At 41.0% G+C, this 18,456-nt stretch overlaps 1 protein-coding gene across 4 annotated transcripts in view; it reads right to left on the bottom strand.

The window, feature by feature from the left end:
- nav2a (neuron navigator 2a) overlaps positions 1 to 18,456 on the bottom strand; it is a 566,581-nt gene that overhangs the window by 47,813 nt on the left and 500,312 nt on the right. For 2 of the 4 annotated variants that reach the window (XM_059652190.1, XM_059652189.1), the window contains 3 exons: positions 2,449 to 2,532; positions 1,740 to 1,851; positions 293 to 438 (listed from right to left, as the gene is read on the bottom strand). In XM_059652190.1, coding sequence (XP_059508173.1) covers positions 293 to 438; positions 1,740 to 1,851; positions 2,449 to 2,532 — 342 coding nt within the window. Of the gene's footprint in view, positions 1 to 292; positions 442 to 1,739; positions 1,852 to 2,448; positions 2,533 to 18,456 lie in introns of all 4 variants that reach the window. The other 2 variants (XM_059652188.1, XM_059652187.1) reach the window with 1 other exon arrangement.

The raw sequence follows: 18,456 nt of genomic DNA on the forward strand, positions 1-18,456 counted from the left end.
ATGAGTTTCCATTTTTGAGCAAAAGCCTTATGCAAAAGTATCTGGGTTACGCCTATAATCACCGTATTGGCAGAAAGGAACATACATTGCATTTGTTGCTGAACATGACATCACTTCACAATTATAACAATCTCCTTCTTTTATACTATGCTCATGCCTTGTACCATGTCCAGGAAAATAAAACTCCCTTGAGTTGTAAGCATGGCCTGGATCATTTGTAGTTTTGTGAAGGGCACTATGGGCCGAAGCTTGATTTTAAAAACATCCTCAAAGTTTAAAGCCCTGGACTTACCCAGTTCTTCTTCTTCTTTTTCTTGGAATCCACCTCTGCACTGCTGCCCACACTAGAGTGGCTGGTAGCACTATTAACACTGGACACACTATCTGATGAATGCTGCCTCCGAATCCTCAGATCTGCTGACTGAGATGTACCATTTCCTGCTGTGAAGAAAGTGCAGAGGCATCAGAACTCACTCTGTCCAATTGCAGAAGGTAGTTAACAGTCAGACCAGGTAAGGACTGCAGATTTCCTTCCCTGAAGGACAATGGTGGACCAGATGGGTTTCAGAACATTTGGCAATGGTTGCATGGTTGCCATAGGTAAGTTTTTTTTATTCTAGGTTTACTAATGGAGTTCAAAATTCACTGTCTGGTGTTGAGATTCAAACCCATATTCCGAGAGCATTCGCTTGGATTTCTGGAATACTGGGCCAAATAACATTATGATTATGCCACTTCCCTCCCTGTATGTAGCTACAGGCAAAGACTGAAATGACAACGCTGTGGTATGGTGTGTGTTTATCTTGTTTGTTAAAGGGCTTGTATGTTAAACCACTGTCCAATCATTAACCACCTCAGTCGGACATGTGGTTCATAGTCCCCCAGTGAACATTATCTATCTGGCTTTATCTTCAAATAACAATGGGTTTTTTTCACCAATCTTTGTGAATGATTTGTAGGCTTACATCAAAAAAGACCAGAACAGATCTAACTGAACCAGGAAAGATATGGATCTTTGTTGATAAAAAAAAGTGATAAATGTGTGTTGCTTATCTTTACACTTCTGTGGTAATGTTCACTTGTACACAAATATAATAAAATCCTAAAAGCCTACAGCATACATGATCTCGGTAAAACTTTGCTAATTATTTCCATTGAGCTCAAACAGGGAGATAGTTTGATGCTAAAGCACATCTGAGTTAAGGTGGTTCAAGTGTATCAGTTTGGTTCCTGATCACAAAGGGAGAGATTCTACAATCCTTACATAACAATTGTGCACTGCTATATGGTTGGATCTGTAATTATAGAACATAGAACATAGAACATAGAACAGTACAGCACAGAACAGGCCCTTCAGCCCACAATGTTGTGCCGACCATTGATCCTCATGTATGCACCCTCAAATTTCTGTGACCATATACATGTCCAGCAGTCTCTTAAATGACCCCAATGACCTTGCTTCCACAACTGCTGCTGGCAACGCATTCCATGCTCTCACAACTCTCTGCGTAAAGAACCTGCCTCTGACATCCCCTCTATACTTTCCACCAACCAGCTTAAAACTATGACCCCTCGTGCTAGCCATTTCTGCCCTGGGAAATAGTCTCTGGCTATCAACTCTATCTATGCCTCTCATTATCTTATATATCAGCATGAAGCATGAGTAAGACCATCGCAAACAATTCCTCGCAGAGAACTCTTTAAGTAGTACGTGATAACACTTTGTCAGGCTTCCCTACCTTTACACGATAGTTCTGGTGTGTTGATGACACCGTTGATTGCGGCTTGGGCAGCAGCATTCTGCTTCTTGAGCAGTTCGATGGTTTTTCTCAGTTCGTTAAGTTCAGAATCCTAAACATTAGAAAAATGGCAGGCATTAAGTCAGTCCTTACAAGTGAAAATTAACTCCATTTCATTATTATCTTGTTTAACTGTAATGACTTACTGGCTTTTCTCAAATCTGAAGTACTGTTTACTGAGGAAAACATATACAAATTAAATTATAAACTGTATTACCCAAAGTACTCTCATTGGAATTAAACTTCTGTTTCCTGGCTGTATAATCATAAGGTATAACATTTGTTGACATTACAAGAACAAAACAATTCCTTGGGCATGGGAAACAATGTCTGATCCACTGTTGTTCCAGCAGCTGCTCACAGCCACGTGGTTCACTTAAAGACACCCAGTGGTAGTGTCCCTATTTCTGAGCCAGGTGACCTGGGTTCAAATCCCACCTGCTCCAGAGGAGTGTAGTAATATTCTATTAAATGGTTAATTAGAAAATACCAAAGACAGCTTGACTAATTTACCCTGGAAGTCACTTATCCTTTATAACCTCCAGCTTTCCCCAAACCAGCCATACTCTCAGTACCCCAATGCTTTCAAAACATTGTCGAGGCTTAATACACCAGAGTACACATTAAACTGGTCACAAGCAACACTGACCTTCTGTTCAGCAGTCATGGTTAAACTTTGCAATCTTCCTGTCATGTTTGCGAGGCTTTGCTCAAAGGCTGCCACCAGGTGAGCCTGTTTGTGTGAAGCACAAAGAGTTTCCAATAAAATTCATGGAGCAAATTACATCAGCAAGCCAGCAGGTGACACGACGGAGTCGTGGGAATGTCACTGGACTTGGATTCCAAGAATACAAGACCGGAGTGTTGGGGATATGGGTTCATATCCTACCATAGGAGTGAGTCAAGTCAGTCTTTTTTAATTAATTCATTCATGGGACAAGGTGTCCCTGATTGGGTCAGCATTTACTTCCCATCCCTATAGTGACGAAGGATGCTGTAGGTTGCAGAATAGTGACGAAGGATGCTGTAGGTTGCAGATAGTGACGAAGGATGCTGTAGTTTGCAGAGAGACATCAATAAGCTGCAGAGCTGGGCTGAGAGGTGGCAAATGGAGTTTAATGTAGACAAGTGTGAGGTAATGCACTTTGGTGGGAGTAACTGGAAGGCAAAGTACTGGGCTAATGGTAAGATTCTTAGTAGTGTAGATGAGCAGAGAGATCTCGGTGTCCATGTACACAGATACTTGAAAGTTGCCACCCAGGTTGACAGGGCTGTTAAGAAGGCATACAGTGTTTTAGCTTTTATTAATAGAGGGAGTGAGTTCTGGAACCATGAGGTTATGCTGCAGCTGTACAAAACTCTGGTGCGGCCGCACTTGGAGTATTGCGTACAGTTCTGGTCACTGCATTATAGGGAGGATGTGGAAGCTTTGGAAAGGGTGCAGAGGAGATTTACTAGGATGTTGCCTGGTATGGAGGGATGGTCTTACAAGGAAAGGCTGAGGGACTTGAGGCTGTTTTCATTAGAGAGAAGAATGTTGAGAGGTGATTTAATTGAAACATGTAAAATAATCAGAGGGTTAGATAGGGTGGATAGGGAGAGCCTTTTTCCTAGGATGGTGACAGCGAGCACGAGGGGGCATAGCTTTAAATTGAGGGGTGAAAGATATAGGACAGATGTCAGAGGTAGTTTCTTTACTCAGAGAGTAGTAAGGGAATGGAACGCTTTGCCTGCAACGGTAGTAGATTCTCCAACTTTAGGTACATTTACATTGTCATTGGATAAGCATATGGATGTACATGGAATAGGGTAGGTAAGATGGGCTTCAGATCAGTATGACAGGTTGGCACAACATCGAGGGCTGAAGGGCCTGTACTGTGCTGTAATGTTCTATGTTCCTAGTTGCTCTTGAGATGGTGGTGGTGAGTTGCCTTCTTGACCATTTGGAAGATATGGTAGTACATTTTCATGCCTGGATGAAGAGTGGGATGAAAGGGAACTTGCGGGTGACGATGTTCCCAAGTATCTGCTGCCCTTGTCCTTTTGGATGGTACAGACCATAGATGTAGAAGGTGTTGTCTTAGGAACACTAGTGAAATTCAACTAATAAATCACAAACTGAAAGTCAATGTCTGTAATGATGGCCACAAAGCTATTATCAGTTACCATTTGAGTCATAAATGTCCTTCAGGGAAGGAAATCTGCCATCCTTACCCGATCTGGGCAACATGTGACTCCTTACCCACAATAATGTTGCTTTTAACTAGCCTCTGAAATAGCCGAGCAAGTCACTCAGTTTAAGGACAATTAGCGATGGGTAACAAATGCTGGCTTGCCACCGTCCCAGAAAGAGTTCAGAGGTAACCAAAGGGGTTGTTGGGTGCAGAAATGGCCTTTGGGAAAAGCTAGCCTGAAAATTCCAAGAAATGAACAAAAAACAGCTCTCCGTGTACTATCCCAACTTATTCCACTCACCCCTTTTGCCTCTTACAAAGTCAATAAAACTGTATGAGTTAAATGCCAACACATGTCTCTCACCCAACTCTCTGTGGTTTTACAGCCTCCAAGCCAATTTGCTCAATGTCTCCTATGTGCCAATGTCAGGACACATATGGAAATGAAATCAAAAGCATTCTAAGTGTCGACTGATTAAAAAAAAACTCTCACTGATAAAGGCCTGTGAACTATGTTCAGTTTCAATCAATGACTTAACCCCTTATAAAGTCAGGAATTTGTTTGACATCCTCACTTCAAAAACTTTGCATGCATTTGGAGGAGCCAATCAAGCTACTGACAGGCACCTCACTGTGATAACTGTAGGTTTGGATATTAGTCATGGAGCACAAATCTTTTACGGATACATTTGACCTATGTCAGCAGACAGAGTGAAACATCAAAAACTTCTTTTCCAAACAGTGCAAAACTTTCTCAAAATTTAAAGGTCAAGTAATTTTAATGATCTGACGATGTGACAGTTCTAATGAGCATCTCAGTTTCAGTGAGTTCCATATGGGTTTTTTTTAACACATATTCATGTTTACTTTAAAAATCTTAAACTGCAATGACCCCTCCTAAAGTGCACATTGTGTCTCCCAAAAAGCATCTGACCTCTCCTAAAGGTGTCCATAGGATCTATCCAGAAACTGACCCTACCTCTTCAAAATACACTGGCAGCTTTAAACAAGTTCCTGCAAAGTCTATAGTCCACTGATCATGGTGGGGATGTTACAACAGCACATACTGGACCTGCCTGAAGGCGGTTGTAATTTTCAATGTGCAACTACCTCACTAATGTCTAAAATACAACCTCTCCCCTCCACCCTGAAGAAAATGGTGGGTTCTGAGTCTAGGACTGAGGCTTCCAGAGTCCAGATCCCAGTACCATTTTGGTTAAATCAGAGCCGTCCTGCACTGTAAGTCCAAAATGGCATATTCTGGGTTGTGAAACACAAACAAACACCCATTCCGAGGACCTCAGGACATAGTCACAGATATTTATATTTAGCTTCAAGAAATGTTGAAATGTCCAACATCTACTGGTGAGAATGGAATTTAGTCGAACTTTCTGAGCATCACGTGAAAACAAAGGGAGCTGTCCCAACAAAATCAGAAGTTGCCGGAAAAGTTAAGCAGGTCTGGCAGTATCTGTGAAGGAAAAAATGGAGTTAATGTTTCGGTCCGGTGACCCTTCCTAAGAAATCAGTGTCCCAACTCAGAGTCAGAGTGATGCCACTTAGGTGCACATTGGGAGTCAAGAGAACCCGACACAAAGACAGAACATCAAACTTGAATCAGTGTTCCCAGTAACTAAATTAAGTTGATGGAAATGGTTTGGATGGGAGACAGAATGAGAGATGAAGAATCCTGAACCAGAGGAAGGTCTTCAATATAATCTGTGTGAGGAGTTGAAACAACATCATCACCTCACCATTTTTCAGATTTGGAAACTATGCTGTTTTAAATGCTGCATTTATTCTGTTCTGGCATAAATTATAAAAATAGGTCCAAACTGAGAATAAATGAATGATTTATTAACACTGTCTGAGTCATCAGCAACAAAATGCTTTCACCTCAATCTGTCACTGAAAATAGGATGAGAATTCAGGCACTTAAAATGGAGCTGGATTTGTTGTTTGCATTTGAGGGACAAGATAGACATGGAAGGAGAACACATGAAAGAGATGGCGTGAAAGTAAGAACACGCGAGGGCGAGAGCATGAGAAAATATGTGAAGGACAGCACATGTAAGAGTATACAGGACAGAGTGACGGAGAACTTGCAAGAATGAGTACACGTGAGCTAGAGAGAAAGAGAATGAGGGAGATAAAGGGAAACAGTGCAAAAGCAAGGGTATGTGAAACAGATAGGGGGAGGGAGAGAACAAGTGAGAGAACATGTGAAAGATAGAGTGAGAGAAGGAGAGAGAGAACATGCGAGAGAAAGCATGAAAAATAGTGTGAGGGAGAGAGGCTGTGTGAGAGAGAAAACATGAGAGGAAGTGCGAGAGGAATAGCATGACAGCTAAAGAAATCCTGCGAGAGACAGCACAAGGGCAAGAGCAAGAGCAAGAGAGGGAGTACAAGAGATAAGATGTGAAACAGATAGAATGAGGGAAATAGTACAAAACAGCAATGAGGGGTTACAGTGTTAAATAGTACTAGTGAGAATGTATGAGTAGGGGAGGGCAAATAAGAGATAGACAGAGGAGAGCAACAGCATGACACAAGTTCACAAGAGATAGATAGCACGAGACAAATTACTAAAGAGATGCAATAGTAAGAGAGATAGCACAAGAGAGATTGTGTGTGAGAGAGAGACAGTGAGAGACTCAGAAAAGTGAGAAAGAGCGAGACACCAAAAGAGAGTGTGAAAGAGTGACTTTATCTTACCAGAAGCTGGAAAGGTGCTAAGGCGATGAAAGGAGCCTGACTTATACTTATTAATGTCATTTGAAGAGCTTAGATTTTAAAGCTGTATTTTCGGGTTGGTTACTTTTCTAAATGTTTTAAACAATAGTTATGTCCTTCTGGAACCATGACCTATTCCATTTTATGTCAGAAAACAGGGAACTCTTGGATATTCATGAAAAACTGTCTTTACTGTAGTGAAGGGTGTGGTAAACATTCAACAGCATCAGCTTTGCTTTGGTTTAAGATAATCGGGGATTGATTTTAGTTTAGGAAACTCAAGACTGAAAGTTTTTACAGCAATCCAGAGGAGATGACCATGGTCAGAAGTAAATATACTTTCCCACCTAGAAAAGGGATTTTTCAGAGCAATCAAGGAAATAAATTATCTCAGCACAGAGGCTTAGCTTGTGAAACTTTCAAAGCAAAAGTATTTGGTTAGAAATCTGCAGGATATTAGATGCTGAAGTCTAAACTCACTTTTGTCAGAATTCATGTGAGAAAACTTCATAGTTCATAGGATAGAAACTGCGGTCCATCAGTTAAATCAAACTTAAAGGTTTGACAGGTATGTAATTTATCTAGATTTGATTCAGTGTAAAGAGACGGTGTTGGACAATCGGTTGATTCAACTGGTGTTTTAAGACTTTTCCAACTTTGTTCAATATCTAGATATTGTGGTTTTGTTTTCTCTTGTGTAAAAACTTTCTGTTCTTTTGTTGAAGGAACTCTGCAGTCTTGTTTGACCATGTTTCAATGAATGAGTACCAAGTTAACTAGAATTAAAAAAGATTGTGATCAATTGGGGCAGATTTCTTTCTAAGATCTGATTTGTTAAGTCGAACCATCAACTGGGATCATAACACACTCCTACACTCCCATAAATAATTATATACTGCACTTTCCGAGTCATTGAGATTCACTTCATAAAATATTTTGAAAACAAAATGTTGCAACTTGTTCTTTGTTGGTGATAAAATAGTCATTATTCCATGATAATGCAATCACTTTAAACACTGAATCAAAACAATGTGTCATCAAATTAGTCAGAATTATGCAATAAAAGGAGAGATTTTGAAACCTCCCACCCAGTGGAAACAGGTAGTGGAGCTCATTAAATGATGCAAAAGAGCTTGTAGAAGGTTGTTGCCACAATTGGAGGGTATGAGTTATAAAAATAAGCTCGGATTTTTTCACTGGAGCGTAGGAGGTTGAGGGATGACTTTCTAAGAGGTTACAAAATCATGAAGAGCATAGATAAGGTGAATAGCAAGGATCTTGGTGGGGAAGTTCAAAACTGTGGGGCATATTCTTAAGGTGAGAGGAAAAACATTTAGAAAGGACTTGACAGGTAGCATTTTCACACAGAGAGTGATTAGTGTGTGGAATGAACTGCCAGATGAAGTGGTGGATGCAGGTCCAGTTATATCATTTAAAAGGCATTTGTATAAGGACATGAATAGGAAAGGTTTGGAGGGATATGGGCCAAATACAGGCAGATGGGACTGGTTCAGCTTGGGAGCATAGTTGTGGTAGATTAGTTGGACCGGTGGCTCTGTTTCCATGCTGTATGACTCTATGACTCTAATTTTGCATTCGCCATTCATGTTGGTGGTGTGGGTGACTGTCGTGGAGAGATAACAGCTAGCTCACTTAGCTTAAATCAAGAACCTGTGAAATCGGTCGAACTTCCACACAAGACCTCCATGTCGCTCACCCTCCCACTATGACACTCCATTTCATGAATGAATTGTGCCGTTCGCCCTGCCTGACCTTAAGGTCGTACACAATGATGTCTGTGGAAAGTACAGTTTCACCACGTCTGCAGCATGATACCAGACTGCTCCCAGGAACACTCCCGTCATTTTGAACATTTTCAACAAGCCTGCAGCTGAAACCAAGAGGCTGGAGATACACACTCTGGGTGGTCCCAGACAAGGTGCACAAATTTGAGACAGCCTCTATATCAAACATGAGGGTCCATCTTTTCAACCACTCTTTCATCACAAGTCTCACAGTACAGATAAGATAATAAATGCCTATCATTTTCAGAAGACCAAACAGAGCAAGTATTGATATCCGATATTTCAATTCCATTCTTATGTAGCCTGTGGGAGTTGGTTAGCTCATTTTGCTGGACAGCTGGCTTGCATTGAAAAGTGATGCCAATGGCATGGGTTCAATTCCTGCATTGGCTGAGATTACTATCAAAATCCTATTTTCTCAAGTGTGGGGGACTCAGTTACTAGGGGTCATGAGTTCAAAGTGAGAGGAGGTAAGTTTATGGGAGGTATGTGTAGAAAGTTCTTTACGCAGAGGGTGGTGGGTGCCTGGAACGCGTTGCCAGTGGAGGTGGTAGCCACAGACACGATAGTGTCTTTTAAGATGTATCTGGTCAGGTACATGCATGGGTGGGGAACAAAGGGATACAGATCCTTAGAAACTAGATGACAGGTTTAGACAGAGGATCTCGATCAGCGCAGGCTTCAAGGGCCGAAGGCCCTGCAGCTGTGCTGTAATTTTCTTTGTTCTTTGTTTTTTTATTACTTCCACCTAAAGTGTGGTGCCCCTTGTATTAAATCAATACCAGTTGTGTGTGTGTGTGTCTCTCGCTAAATTGAGAGTGGCCCTTTAGTGACAATGATGACTTAACATTACTTAGTCCATCACATTCCCTTCACTGCATTCCATACACTTTAATCAGGAAAATGGAGCAGGTTGAGCTGAGGTGCTGCTTGAGTCTGTGTTGTTTATTGGGTATGGCTAGCCATTTGTCGCCCATATCAAATTGGCCCTTAAACTGAGTGACTCGCTCAGATATTTCAGTTAAGAGCCAACCACATTGCTTGGGATCTGGAGTCACATGTAGGCCAAACTTTCTGCAATGGACATTACAGAGCCAGATAGGTTTTTGACAACATTCATAACAGCTGAGCCTACTTTTGAAATCCAGATCCAGTAACTGAATTTAAATTCTATCAGCTGCTGCAGTGAGATCTGAACTGGTGCCATCAGAACACAAATTAACCACACTCAGGAGTGCTCCAAGATCAGCTACACAAATTTGAGACAATCTTCATTTTATTGTTCCAAACTGTTGGAATACTACTTAAGTGAAGTTACTGCATTAAAATCATAGAATCCCTTCAGTGTGGAAGCTGGCTATTCAGCCCATCGTGTCCACACCAATACTCCGAAGGGCATCCCACCCAGACTCACCCCCCACCCGATCCCTGTAACTGTCCATTCCCCACAGCTAATCCATCTAGCCTGCACATCACTGGACAGAAAGGGCAATTTAATGTGGCCAATCCACCCTAACCTGCACATCTTTGTCAGACTATGTCACTGTCTCCACAACAGCTAATCTTTGTTCAGAGGCTGGAAGAAATGATTGATGGGAAACGAGGGGGAAATCAAGAAAAACGGCAAGGAGTGAAGAAAGATGAGAAAACTGAGTAAACAGTGTAGAGGGCATCAGAGTTCAAATGTCAGCTGTCGCCCTGATTTGAGGTTGGCTTGTAGATTTGAGACCCAACCCCTCACTATGTAAGCTCCCAAACAATAAAAATTTAGAACCTGAGAAGGATCAGTAGATTCCTTGATCACTACCGTGAATTGAATACAGCAAAAAGTGTCTCCCAGGTAAAGGTATTTTCTGGAACAAAAACAAAGTTGCTGGAAAAGCTCAGCAGATCTGACAGCATCTGTGAAGGAGAAAACAGAGTTAACGTTTCGGGTCCAGTGACCATTCCTCGGGTATTTTCTGTCAACCTGATAGTGGGGTTTCTGACAACTCTATAGCAGGTGGAACGTGAACCTGGGTCTCTTGGCTTAGCAATAGAAACGCTACCACTGCACCACAAGAGCTCCCCTTCCTGGGTGCACTATTATGGGTATAATATAACACTAATTTAATTCACACGTAAGGACTCCATTCATTTCAGTTAGACCAATGGTTATCATACCGCAGTATCAGGCAGTGTGATATTGCATGAAGATTTATCATGACCATGTTTAATTGAATTCTGTCACAATAATGTAAAAGCTTAATAACAGCTATACTGACAGAAACTAGGCCCACACATACTGTTAATTGTTGTTTTGCCTAACTGAGGTTGCAAGTGGGTGGAGTTAAGCATTGTAATTCAAATACAAACATTCTGATGGCTTGGTCACATGACTTTGGATTGGAAAATACTTTGTTTCATGGAACTGTTTGAATCTGCTGGATAGTGCCATTGACTGGAAGGTGTTTCTCTCTGTGGCTGGTTAGAGATGTCAGTGAGGTGATATATGTGCGAGATTCAGAATGGTGTCAGAAAATGACTGGGGAAAGCAAGAATGATTTACAATCATTTGATTCTTGCAAAACACTCCTTGCTTTGCGATCATTGACATTATTGATCTTAATGTACACTTGTTTTCATGGTATGCCTGGATTCCTGTTCAATTTTGTAATTTTTGATCCTATCATGTATCTTACCAGCTTAATAGAGATATTCAGGCTTCCACAAACATGATTTATTACTTGGTTGGGTATACATGCCGATACCATATCTATGCCATGGAGCTAAGGTCACGTCTTTGAGTTAGACATTTTACTATTTCCATCAAGTCTGCTGAGGGATGTAGATAGTTTAAGAGAGCGGCCAAAGGTCTGGCAAATGGAGTACAATGTTGATAAATGTGAAGTCATCCATTTTGGTAGGAATACGGCAAAAGGGACTGTTATTTGAACGGTAAAAAGCTGCAGCAGCTGTGTGCAGTGGGACCTGGGGGTCCTTGTGCATGAATCACAGAAGGTTGGTTTGCAGGTACAGCAGGTAATTAAGAAGGCAAATGGAATTTTGTCCTTCATTGCTAGAGGGACTGAGTTTAAAAGAAGGGAGGTTATGTTGCAGCTGTACAAGGTGCTGGTGAGGCCACACCTGGAGTACTGTGTGCAGTTTTGGTCTCCTTACATGAGAAAGGATGTACTGGCACTGGAAGGGGTGCAGAGGAGATTCACTAGATTGATTTCAGAGTTTAGAGGGTTGGTTTATGAGGAGAGACTGAGTAGACTGGGATTATGTTCATTGGAATTCAGAAGAAGGAGGGAGGAATCTTATAGAAGCACGTAACATTATTTCAGGACCAGGTAAGATAGGAGCAGGGAGGCTGTTTCTGCCAGTGGGTGAAACTAGAACAAAACGGCATTGCCTCAAAATAAGAGGGAGCAGATATCGGACTGAATTGAGCAGGACTGTCTTCACCCAAAGGGTTGTGAATCTGTAAAATTCTCTGTCCAGTGAAGTAGTTGAGGCTTCCCCATTGAATGCTTTTTAAGATAAAGATAATTTTTTGAATAGTAAAGGATTTAAGGTCATGAAGAGAGGATGGATAAGTGGAGCTGAGTCCAGAAAAAGGTCAGTGATGATGGCCTACTCCTGTTCCTGGTTCTTATGTTATCTGCATCGAATGAAGTAAAGACTAGCCCACAAAGTGGGGATTCTCAGTCATATTACTTCCATTTCATGCTTTAGTTGTGTCAGCATCACAGACTAACATCCATATTCTACCAACATTTATATAGATCGTGCTGGCGATGCCAGGCAAGAGTGACTGAGACGGTCATCCTAATAATGATATATCGAGGAGGTGATGTCTCGTGATATTATCGCTGGATTGTTAATCCAGACACCCAGAAAACCTTCCTGGAACCCGGGTTTGAATCCCACCATGGCAGAATTTTGAAATTCAATAAATATCTGGGATTAAGAATCTAATGGCCATGAGTCCTTTGTTGATTGTTGGGAAAAACCCACCAAGTTCACTAATGTCTTGAGGGAAGAAAACTGCCATTCTTACCTGGTCTGGCCTACATGTGACTCCAGACCCACAGCAATGTACTTGACTCCTAACTTCCCTCTTTGCAATAAGGGATGGGCGATAAATACTGACTTATCTAGTGATGCCCTCATCCGGTGAATGAATAAAAGAAACCTTCAGTGGAAATGAACTCTTGAAGATATTATGTGATGGGGCTGTGAATATTTCTTTTGACATCTTGTTCCATTGTGGGATTGTCCTTGGGAAGAAAGGCTGTTGATACATTGTCTTAGAAACCAATGATTTTTTCTGAAGAAGGGTCTAGGCCCGAAACACCAGTTTCCTCCTCCTTGGATGCTGCTTGGCCTGCTGCGTTCATCCAGCTCAACACCTTGTTATCTCAATGGTCATTGCCGTAGTTTAGTTTGGGAACATGGCCAGCATAGACTGTTTGGGCCAAAGGGTCTGTTTCCATGCTAAATGACTCTATAGTTTGTGTGGGTGGCCACCTCATACTTTGTCTTGTCGGAGGGCGCAAAGTAGTTGTTTCTGGGAAGGTGATGGCCTGGTGGGATTATCACTAGGCTATTAATCCAGAAATGTCGGGGGACTTATTGGGATCTGGCTTCAAATCCCACTGTGGCAAATGCTGAAATCTGAATTCAATTTAAAAATAACTCAAGTTAAGAATCTAAAGATGACCATGAAACCATTGTGAATTGTCAGATGAGGACATTAGTCAACCAGTGTGATTCCAGATCCACAACAATGTGGATGACTCCTGACTGCCCTCTGGACTATTAGGAATGACCAAAAAGATCAGGTATAGCCAGTAACACCCACTGCCTTTGATTATATTCTTTAACAAATTGCCAGCAGTCTGTTTTATATTTTTCAGAACATCTATACATCAATCGATATTTACTTCGCTACAGTGATTCTCATACCAAAACTTAGATCACAGATGTGAAACTGGTCTACTTTCTATATTGATTTGTGTGAAATTAGGCAACAAGCCTTGGAATCTTTTTAATCTTTGCTTTATCTCTCATCATCCCACACACAACTAGTAAACTGCAGGACTGGATAAACAAACATTGGGTAAATGAGAACTCTCTTTTGTTTAGCAACTCTAAAGATTCCTTCTCAAAAATCCAAGAGCCCAAGGAAGAAGTCCAGCATTAAGTAAAATAAAAAAACAGAAATTGCTGGAGAAACTCACAGGTTCGGCAGCATCTGTGGAGAGAGAAACAGAGTTAGCATTTCAAATCAGTTATGACATCTGTTCAAAATGGGGAACTGCGGAAGAATGGTATTGAACACAAAACATGAAAGCTATTTGTCTCTCCATAGGTGCTGAGTTTCTACAGGTCCTTATGTTTTAATTCCAGTTCTCAAGCATCTCAATGATTTGCTTTTGCTTTAGAGTTAAGTAAAATTAGGCTAAACTGAATGCAACATTAGATGCGGAGCTGTATTTTTTCCCAGTGGTTTAAATGTGAATTATATTGTGGAACAATTTTGTTAAAATGTCATCTGTCCTTAACCTACCATTAATAGTTGCGGTTGCACCTATGGTAGAAGGGATAGCTATAGTAGAGATTAGCTATGTTCCCTTAGATCAATTCGGATTTGGAAATTACTGTGGAATTCACCACTCTTTCCAGTTCAACAAGTGTTTTTATTTTGCTCATGGACATTTTTAAAATAGTCACAGCTTCTTTCATGCTTTCTGTTTGCTGTTCCGTTGTTGAATAATTTAATCACTTGATTATATCTGTAAAGACAAATTTTCACGGGTGATCAATCCTAACAGACCAATGCACAAAAGAAAATAGAACAAATGCTGCATAAAAGTTTTACCGGATGAGCAAGGCTACATGCTTTTAAACAAAATTGTCATTGTATCTGTGCAGATTAAGATCAAACTTTGCCCATCATTTCTGGGCTAGGCCTGTCATTGTTTCAACAGACAAAAATCTGAGTATGAGTGCAATAACAAACATAGACAGAGGTGAACTCTGTAATGAAAAGAAACACATTAAATTATGGAGCAGGTTCCGCAGTCAAGTTTTGACTGAGTTAACAAAAGCAGAAGTGGCTGGAAAAAAACACAACAGGTCTGGCAGCATCTGTGAAGGTCAAAGCAGAGTTAACATTTTGGGTCCGGAATCCCTTCTTCAGGCCTGCTGAGCTTTTCTGGAAACTTCTATTTTTGCTCCTCATCTACAGCATCCACAGTTCTTTTGGTTTTTATTAACTGTGTTAACCCTATTTAACACAAGTGCACTGCAGAACAAGTTCGAGAGGTTGGGGAGAGATAGTAGGAACTGCAGATGCTGCAGAATCTGAGATAACCAGGCGTAGAGCTGGATGAACACAGCAGGCCAAGCAGCATCAGAGGAGCAGGAAAGCTGACGTTTCAGGTCTAGACCCTTCTTCAAGGCCCAAAACGTCAGCCTTCCTGCTCCTCTGATGTTGCTTGGCCTGCTGTGTTCATCCAGCTTGACACCTTGTTATCTCAAGCTCAAGAGGCTGATTGGCTACAGTCTCACTTGTTGATCCAACACCACTGTATTGCAAACTATATACCAGGGTATTGCTGATATCAATAGAATGCCACAACACTTTCAGCCTTTATTATCAGCTGAAGCACTTCAGCTAAAATTCATTGTCATGATTCACAAATTTGTAATCCAATAAGACAGGAACCTCCAACAAGGATTTCAATTTACTGTGAGATGGCAAGAACCCCAAATGCTGAAGTCAGGGTAAACACAGTGTGGAGCTGGAGATGAGCAGAAAAGTTGACGTTTCGTGTCAGGTCCCAACCCAAAATTTCAACTTTCAATTTATTATATTACTTTGTAACTGTCATTATTGCCATTACATATGGGTTTGGAAGGATGTGAAGGATTTATGGTCCTGTCAAGAGGGTCTGGTGGGACAGAAAGGTGGTGGGAGACAGACTAAGGCTCGAATCTGCAACTATCTTTATAGTAATGTACAGCCTATTCTTATAACCTGTCAATAGTACCAGAGAAGATACAGCCTACATCTTGTTTATTCTACAAACTCTTCCCATTAGATGAGAAGATGGTCACCCTCGCACACACTGGACCAAAAGGGGAGGTAATGCCCTCGTGACATAATCAGCAGATTATCAATCTAGAGGTCCAGGTAAATTCATCCTTGGCAGATTTTGAAGTTTAAATTCAGTAAAAAGAGTCTGCAACGAAGAGACTAACAATGCTCATCAAGCCATTGTCAATGGTCAGAAACAAACAACTGGTTCACTAATGTGCTTTACAGAAAGGCACCACAGTCCTTACTCAGCCCAGCCTACAAGTGACTCCAGTCCCAGAGCAATGGGTGTTCTCCTCTGGGCAAACAGAGATGCCTAGTGATGCCTACATCCTGAGAATGAATGAAACAAAATCCAGACAATTAAAAGATACAAATGGCATCACAAATCCAATAACCAGCATTGACCTTTTTTATTACTCCACCGAGGAAGCTCTCCATTGCCTGGGAGCAGTTTTTCCAATACTGTTGAACACACACCACATCTTTGCTTTAACTGAACTGAACATTTGGACAGTACAGTGACACAATGATCAGCACTGCTACCTCTCAGCACCAGGAACCTGGGTTCAATTCCAGCTATGGGTGACTGACTTGGTGGAGTTTGCAATTTTGCCCCCATGTCATGGGTTTCTGCTGGGTACTCTGGTTTCCTCCAACAGCCCAAAGATGTGCAGGTCAGGTGGACTGGCCATGCTAAACTGCCCATAATGTCAGTGACATGCAGACTAGGTGGGTTAGCCTTGGGAAATGTAGGGCTATGGTGTTGGGGTGAGTCTGGGTGAAATGCTCTTTGGAGGGTCAGTGCTGTTTCATTGGGCTGAATGGCCTCTTCCTGCACTGTGGTGATTCGATGAAACTGACTCTTTGCAGATTCTTCGGAGCAAATTGTGGGAAGAGGGAAGCCAACGGACAATGGAAGAAATGCATTGGCAAGAGAATCTAACAACAATTAGAAACTACTGAATGTTTAAAGAGATGGAAAGCAATTTAGACTGGTTGAAGCAGCCAGAAAAATCTTTGGAACAAATACTAATTAAGATAATTGGCTCGGTTACCAGTAAAGCACAGTATTAACCAGTCCAGTGATGGGTTGCAGGCTTGAGGTCTGCAAATTCAGACTCCTCCAATATGTAAGCAGCCTATGATGTGCATAATATTCATAAAATAATTATATTGCTGCCTCAGTTTTGCATCAATCATCAAATAGCCACAAATATGCAATTGCCCAAAAAAAGGCAATAGTAACATTTTAATCTCAAACCATGTGCCAGGCAATAATCTGTATGATACAGTCAAAGGAGTTTGTGAGCTACTTCATAAAAGAATGATGGAATACTAATATCTTTGTAAATGGATCATCCCGTGTCACCAGTCATCACAAGGTCCAAACCTCCAAATGCAACCATGGCCACAAAACACACCAATAGAGAAATAAAAAGACTGAGCTCGCATTTTCTTTTGCTGCATGGAAATGTAGTTTTTTGTAGTTCTGAGGTGATATATCTCAGAGGGCCATAGAAGGTATTTTTGGTTTCACAGGGGCTAATTCTTGTCTCATTGTTATGCGAAAGAACCATGGTCATTCAATTTTCATAAAGCTATATATTAGAATACATACACAGTGTTACATAATACACGAAGAATGAAAATATTGTTTACTTTATCAAAGTTAACTTTTGAGTAAAAATGCCATAGCCTGAGTTATATCTGTGTTTACTGAAGTGAATGATACCAGTTCTGTAATTGGAAAAAAACACAAATCCTTAAATAATCTGTGGCCAGGTTGTCACCTCTGACAATTGAAAAACTATCAATCTTCAGTTGCATTAGATTATTAACTGGATAAAGTGCTATTTCGAATCACTAGCCCAATGTGGCAAATTGGTTAAACTTTCCCCATTCCTTTAATCCATTATTTATGTGAGAACTCAGCTATCTTTTTGGCCTTTTAAAAGCTTAAACATATATAGGATCTTTTAAATTCCTTAAAAGGCACAATTCAAATTTCAAGACCCTTTTTCGGGTAATCTCTAACTCTTGGGTGCCATATTCCCAAGAACAGTTAAGGATGAGCAGTAATCACTAGATTTGCCAATGGTACTTATATTGCAAGAATGAATGGGAAAGGTTTCTCTAGTCACATATGCATGCTCAGTAGCTACTGCGTTCCAGTGTTCCTGCGAACCACTCAATGGATGACCTTTTTTTTGTTGGTGTTTGAAAGAATTCAGGACTTCTGGAAACTGTCCTGCTTTTCATTTGGTGAATGAGCTTTGGTGCAATCATATCAGATGTGTACACGCTGTCATTTCACCGCACTGGAAAGTCAGCCCAATGAGATCCTTAACTCAGGGAGCGGATCTTGTCCACATGACCGAGTCATCAGCACTGTCATTCAGTCAACAATGATCCTTAATAAGTTCTCTGACTCAGTCTGGAAAATAACTGGATGCAGAAATTCATTCGCCTCCATTTTAGTTCATCTATGCAGAAAAAAAAATTGACAGACCTCCTCCACCCACAGTAGTACTTGAACTTAACATTAACCAGCTCAAAAGTTGTGATTTCCTTCATTCTGTTTATGGTATTCCATTTATGTTTTCCTGTAATTAGCTACAATCTCTACTACATTGTGCTGTTGTGTGGTTGAAAACAATTAGAGTAGCTTGTATAGAGAAGTGAATTCAGGAGTCTTCCGGTCCATTGGATTTAACTTCAGCTCTTGTGGTGGTTACGAAAGGAACCCTGTGGAATCCAGATAAATCGACAAAAGGGGGAATTATTACAACAGAGATAATGGGAACAGAGATAAGGGGTAGGCCATTTAGAACAGAGTTGAGTAAAAACTTCTT

The sequence above is a fragment of the Stegostoma tigrinum genome, chromosome 17 (genome assembly GCF_030684315.1).
Source record: "Stegostoma tigrinum isolate sSteTig4 chromosome 17, sSteTig4.hap1, whole genome shotgun sequence".
Lineage (NCBI taxonomy): Eukaryota > Metazoa > Chordata > Chondrichthyes > Orectolobiformes > Stegostomatidae > Stegostoma > Stegostoma tigrinum.